The 6866-nt window shown below is 43.7% G+C and overlaps 1 protein-coding gene across 4 annotated transcripts in view; it reads right to left on the bottom strand.

The window, feature by feature from the left end:
- Positions 1 to 6819, bottom strand: part of HAO1 (hydroxyacid oxidase 1) — a 44405-nt gene extending 37586 nt beyond the window's left edge. Inside the window, exons 1-2 of one of the 4 annotated variants that reach the window (XM_072927408.1) lie at positions 4111 to 6819; positions 3212 to 3289 (exon numbers count right to left, since the gene is read on the bottom strand). In XM_072927408.1, coding sequence (XP_072783509.1) covers positions 3212 to 3222 — 11 coding nt within the window. In that variant the 5' untranslated portion in view covers positions 3223 to 3289; positions 4111 to 6819. Of the gene's footprint in view, positions 1 to 2598; positions 3155 to 3211; positions 3290 to 4110 lie in introns of those variants that run through there. The other 3 variants (XM_072927406.1, XM_072927407.1, XM_072927405.1) reach the window with 3 other exon arrangements.
- Positions 6820 to 6866: the final 47 nt, after the last annotated feature.

Consider the following 6866-nt stretch of genomic DNA (forward strand, 5'->3'; position numbering starts at 1 on the left):
TATTAGTCCTTAATAAGATCATCTATTTATTTCTCCAGAAATGAAACCAATTGTTTGCAAAAAAAAAAAAAGAACTCGCAGATAAACACAGCACTGGTTTTCTACCCTCACACCTCACCTGAATAATCCTGCACCATAAAGGTATCAGCTAACCATTCCTGCTTCTGGCTCAGTTTGGTGCTTCCTCTTCCCTTTAGCCTTAAATATAAATATTTAATAAACTGCAAACTTTCTAAATTAGACTGAATTCTGCAACTAAGCTTCTGACAGGGAAAAGCAATGGGAAATGAAGATGAACATACTCCTATCTTTCACAAAATGAACTGACTTGGTGATCTTTGTGCCTTGGGGTGTAAAGTCCATCTGACTTTATATTTACCCACAAGCTGTAGTCAGGAATAGGCAGAACACAAGGACTGTGTGAGGGTCAGAGCAGCACTGCCCCATCTGTAACAGCTGGGCCATGCTTCTCCCAATAAAGGTTTTTCAAAGTCCCTTGTGTCAAATAGGTCTTATAAACCAAAATATTACAAAAGGTCTTATAAACCAAAATATTACAAAGTCTTTATAGCAGGTTCTACCTTTTAGAGATGTATTCCCAGGAAGCCATTGCAAACATGGCCTAAGGACTGTTTATGGCAGCATACCCCGTGCTGAGAAAATGGGATCTTGTTTTATTTCAGATAAATACAAGGGGAGGGAGAAAAGAAACACCTCCCAGCCCCTTCATCCCCACTATGCTGAGGAGCAGGGACTCAGCACTGAGGTATTTTCAGCCACACCAAATGTCATTCATTTCTTTTAATGTGTCAGGCATTGCTAATGAACATCTCCTTCAGTCCCAGGCCATCTGCAAACATCAGTTTCAAACACCTAAAACTGGAAGGTTTTATTGAAATCCTGATAGAAGATTCAGGAAAGATGAGGTAAGCCTGAAGGCCACAGGCAACCAGCCTGATGTAAGGAGGTCTCTTATCAGAGGAATCCATCCCTGTGGCAGGAACAGCTTCAGAGCAGAGCTGCCCTTATCTCCCGCCAACACTCAGCTCCGCTGATGCCAGCACAGCATGGGACATGCCCAACTCTTTGTTAGCCTCTCCCTAGCAGCTTTAGATCCCACCTCATCATGATCAGCCTCAGCAGTTACAAGTACAACATTCACTGCTCCTGCAGTTTATTGTCTGCAAGTGCTTCCTTGGAGTGTCCTTTCCTTAATGTCTCATTTTGCTTCTATGAGGCCAAGTAGCATCAGAACATCTGTAAGCATTAAAAAAGGCACAATAAAAATCAGGTGAGTGCTACTCCATCCCCTCCTGCTCCTATTCACTACTCAGGGTAATCTTTTAGTTTGTGTTTGAGCAGGGGAACTTGTGTGATGGCAGCTTCTGTACGGATCTAAGAGGTCTGGAATAAGCACTGGAGGCGAGTTGTCTTCTCTTGACATTTCTATATGTATCCTTAAAATTAAGGTTCTGACCTTTGAGATACAGCTAAATGAATTATCACAGAGCCTTCCAGAACCTTCAAGTTGCATCAGGTTTCCAGCTGAATGGCCTATAGCCTATGGGAAAGCAACTGAAGCACTGAAAAGGACTGCAGAGAAGCAAAGTGGGGAGGGAGAAAGACTAAGGATAAACCAAGACAATCATGGTTTGGTTTGTTAGAGGAATTAAAGACAAAGCCTTTGCAAAGACAAGTGCAGGGGGTTAAACGTCTGCACCAACACAGCCCCAGCAGGAAGGAGATGTCAGCAGCTGTTTGAGCAGCTTGACTGGGTTCAGCTGAGCTGAGGGGAGCAGACTCCAGCTGCCTCCTTCCCTCTGCCCTGCTCAGGGACATTTGGGAGGAGGGAAACCAACCGATCCCATGCCAGTTGTGACACTTCCACCAAATGCCACAGCAAGTGCCCACTGACTTTGTGCTAACCTTGTCCAAAGGCTATGGGAGATCTGAGCCCAGTTTTGACAACAGTTCAGGGGATCAAAGTCAAAACTGGTTTAGAACAGTTCCCAGCATTTACAGTATCTCCTGGTGAAGGGCTGACCTCCTGCTGGAAACCCCTGAGCGCAGCTGGGCCACCCAGGACTGAACCCTGGCTTTCCCAGCTCACCCCAGAGTTGGGAAATGTAACTCCTTCCTGCAGCTCTCATCTGGGAAGGCCACAGAACTAATTCAGTTTAGGAGAACTAAGGAAAATGCAAAACTGACTAAGGACCTAAAAAGTACAACCCCACCCCAAGAACCCCTTGCTGGCACTATAACCCAAAATGTACAAATTACAGTTTCATTGGCTGATTAAATACTGGAGCTGAAAGACTCTGGAGAGAATTTCTGTTAAAAGAACCCAAATGCAGGCAAAACTAAAAAGGTGCTAATGGATTTTATGGACTACTTTTTGACAGAATTTGTTAGGTGGAGGAGTGAAAGGGGAGAAAGTTGTCCTGAAAATCAGTTGAGAGTCTTTTTGCTAAAATAGAAAGACATTGCAGAAAAATTGAGTTTTGTTCACAGAGAAAAATCTAAAATTGCACCACATCTACCAATAAAACAGAACTTACACCCCCTGCCTCCCACCCCAGCCTTCAATCATCCTCCTACCTGGAAAACGCTGCGACATTATCAGCCAGGGTTTCCTGGTCATCTGCCCCAGATCGGTAATAATCATACACGTATTTGGGCAGAAAGTTTTTAGCATATTCCTCAAAATCTGCAATGCACACTGGCTTGCCAGACATGTTTGCAGATCTCACTGGGTTTGTTTACTCCCATGCTTTTAAACTCTGGAGTTTTGCCTGTAAATCATTAATATGGGACCTCATCAGGAGTCAACATGTCTACATTTCTCCCTCCCAAAAAAAATAAATACACCATCTTCTTGTGTCATGTTGGACTTCAGCACCATCTTTTAGTTCATGTGGTCAAGGCCAACCCAAAGCATAACAGAATAAAATATGGTAAAAAGTAAGAAAATTAGTAAGCAAGGAAAGAAATATATACATTCCTCCAGTAACAGGAGGAATTTGGATGTATCATCCAAAATATCCAGGCGACTGAAAGCAGAGTTTGCTCACGCCCAAAAAGCAAAGTCTTGATTTGGATGATTTCTAAAAGCAGGTCCCAGCCTGCACATTTAGGGTAACACCTAACACAGGTGAGATTACAGTTATTTCCATTAAAATCCTGGATACCAAGGCCAGTTGCAGAGACCCACCTGCCAGACATCCTTGGACAAACAGCTCCCCATTTTCAGGTAATTCCATCTCCACAACCCAGAGGGCTCTCTTTATTCCTACAATATTAAAGAGTCAGATGCATTCATCATTTGGAAACAAAATCATCTTATCAAAGACACAGCCCTCATCCAAAGTGTAACAGACTTGGTTAACATTTCTTGATTTCTCCTTGGTTTAAATTTTAAAAAATATACAGAGTTTGAAACAGGTTTATAGTAATTGTTTGACAGGGCAATTAAGAGTATATCATGTGTATATATTCATTTTTTCAGCTGCAGACTGCACATTAATATCAATTTACACACAATTACACCACGAGGCATTTGTCACATATCAGTGTCAGAAACAATTCAAATGCAAACTGCTTTAACCTTGGCATTTCACTGCACTTGCAGCAAAAAACTGGGGACACGTCTGCTTGCATTTATTTAAAGTTTGCATCATCTGTGCTAAAAACAGGTATTTATCCTGGAGCATGAGACAGGAAGTGCTGCATGATAGCTGGACATTCTAATATGTGCAGCTGAACTCAACCTTAATGCACTCAAAAGGTTTTTATGTTGGAAAGTTGCAAAAATTTCTGGAGGCAACAACAGTGTGTCACCGTTGTTCCTCTCTCCCCGTTCTATAATGTCTGTATTCTTCAAAACTCTTCCCACCTTGATATTTATTTTTCCACTTAGATGCTTCTCTGCCACATTCACAGGATATCAGTGATTTACTTTAATTGTCATTATTTGCCACTCAAGCTAGAAGTTGCTCTTCCCTCCCCTGAAGTTTCTCAGGTGCCACCCTTTATGGATCTCCCACATGTGCCACTCACACCCTGAAGCCCCTCTTGGACCACTGAATTCCTACTGCAATCCAGCCAACACACCTTGGGAAGTTCCACAGAGCTCAGGGGTCCAACTGGAACTGGAACCTCCAGCAGGATCCATCACTTCCCATGCTGGCTAGCTGCTGAGCTGGAGTGAGGTGGAAGGTGCCAGTATCAGCACAAGGGAAACAAAACTAAGGAAAACGTGAAATTTAATGCCAGGTCTCCCCAACACATCTGACACCACCACACACATCTTCCCTCCAAGTAATTGGCTCCTCATTTTAATGAATTTCTCTGGGTGAGATTTTCCCTGGCTGCTTAATGAGGCATCAGCTGTCTGACCTTTAACCCTGGAGCCAAAGAATCTTGCCTGAACAGCAAAGAGCTTGCCCGAGCAACCACGCAAACCTCACTGCCACAGTCCATGTCAAAAAACCAACAGAGCCAGGGTCGTGTGAACATCCCCTCCCTCATCTCCTGCTTCTCCCTCACTCCTTTGGCAGGAGCTACAAACAGAGACTGGGGTCACACCTGGAGCTCAGCTGATCCAGGCTCTGCAAAGGAAACATTTCACTGTGGTTAAAAAGATCAATCACAAATTCCGGAGGAAAAACCCCACAGAGGGTATTGAACAGAGACACAGCTTGTGGCTTAGAACGCACTACTTGCAAAAGCCGAAAATACTTAAGAGAAAAACCACAACATGCTTGTCCTGATGGCTGTGACTTGCTAGAAAGGGAGACTTCTGCAAGCATTCCAATCTGGACCTGTGTCCTTCTGCAGGATCAGAGAGACAACACCAACAGTCTCCTGTCAACACAAGAAAACCTCTGCTGGGGAAAGATGACCCAGCTGGGACTTTCTCCCTTTAGTTAGCTGCAATAAAGATTAACTGGAGAAGTTAACTGCAGCAAATAATTCAAATATTTTAGTGTACAAGCCATTGCCCATTTCTCAAGACTGTTGTGCAAAGCTGTTTTATCAAGTACCTTACGTAAGTAAAACAGTTATTTTGGCTTCTGAATTCCCCACAAACAATTTCTCCAAATAAAGTCATAAAATACCCATTTTCTAGAGTGTTTTTGGACAGCATCCTACATCAGTCAAAGCTGAACCAATTCATTATGTCCCCTCCAAGCCAGCCAGGAGAACCAACAGAAAATATTTGTGGAGTTTTTACCCCAGCAGCTATCTGGCAACTCCACTGTGGGAGTCAAAGCCAACGGATGCTGCAGGGACGAGGACAGCTCCTTGGCCATCCAGCAGATGGCTGGAACAGGACCCTAGATGCCTATTTTGGGAAGTTAGCTTGGAAGTCTGGAGATTGCTGGGATGGCAGAAGAGTGGAGCATTGAGCAGAGGACTGAATCTCCTGGGAGGAGCTGGATGGTTCTGAGTACAATGAAACCAACCCAGAGCAGATTTACAAAGACTCAGTGTTACTCTTGTGCCTGCAACCACAGCAACAAAGACATGAAAAGTGTTCTTATCAAGGGTGATCTTGTGATTTCCTGATGTGTGACTGGCACTTGGAATGGCCACTCTTTTCTGCATCCTCTGCAAGCACGTGAGGCACTGGCCCAGTCTGTGCCAGGAAAATCTGTGGTGCAAAGGTTCAGCTCCCATACTCCCCTGGAATCCAGATTAACAACAGATGTAAAAGTCTGAAGTACCAGCAGGCTCCAAGTAATTCTAGTGAAACAACCATTAAAAACAACCTTTCCATGTAAAATGGAAATTTAAATGAAAATATTAGGATAACTACATACCCATTTGTTCCCTGAATTTTTAAATGCAGAGCTTTCCTTTCTCCTCAGGAAAGAAGTAAAAGTAAAAGCAGAGAGTTCTAGGTGTTTTTCTAATGGGAGAGGAATGAAGATGTTTGGTTAAAAATAAGTAATCACCACAGTACTTACTGAAGTGAAATACAACTTACTCCCCAGCAGAAGGAAATGACAGCACACACTACTGGGCAGTTGCATTCCCAGAGCTGGGATTTACCACTGGTCCAGTTCCAGATAGAAAAATCAAGCTTTTCTACCACTTCCATTCTCTTCAGTATTTCCTATACAAAACTAGAGCTTGGATTTTTCTGATTGCTTGAACCTGATCAAAACCTGACCTAATTTTGCCTGTAGTAATATTCCATGTGATGTTTTCATGGAGAAAATTTCATATTCTCACGTCATAAGAGAACAAGAAGCAGCTGACAAGACAGCAAACAAAATGCTCCCAAGGCTTCATTTGATACCATTCCAACTTCCACTTTGTATCCAGAAATGAACACAGTGGAAAAGAAGAAAACCAAAGTGAGTGGAAAACGACCCAGGCCCTGCAGCTGCTTCTTTCACAGGGAGAGGCAGCTCAGGTAACTCACCTGAGCAGAATGAATCAGGTGCCAGATCCAGTAGCTGCTCACTGTCCAAGGAGGTCACAGGGATGGTTCCTGGCAGTCTCTTCTCTATCTGGCACAGCTGCCCCTACAGCCTATTCCTGCAGCACTGCCTGGAATGTGAACCACAACCTGAGGATGGCACCTTTAGGTCTGTACATTTCTTGCTGGCCTCCAAATCCCAGAGGGAGTCAGCACAGCTTTGGCAGAGTTAGGGGATTTCTCAGGGAGGGGAAAGAACTACCTCGTGTGGAGGTGAAGCCTTTAAAGGCTCAGTTATGCTGTTCTGCCCCGTTCCATTCTGAACCTCAGAGCCCTGGGTTCCTCCAGGGAAACCCTCCAAAATGAAGCAATTCATTGATGTCCAGGTTCTTTTTAAAGATTTTAAGGAATCTTCACAAGTCGTAACCTCTATGATTAA

The sequence above is a fragment of the Taeniopygia guttata genome, chromosome 3, assembly GCF_048771995.1.
Source record: "Taeniopygia guttata chromosome 3, bTaeGut7.mat, whole genome shotgun sequence".
NCBI lineage: Eukaryota > Metazoa > Chordata > Aves > Passeriformes > Estrildidae > Taeniopygia > Taeniopygia guttata.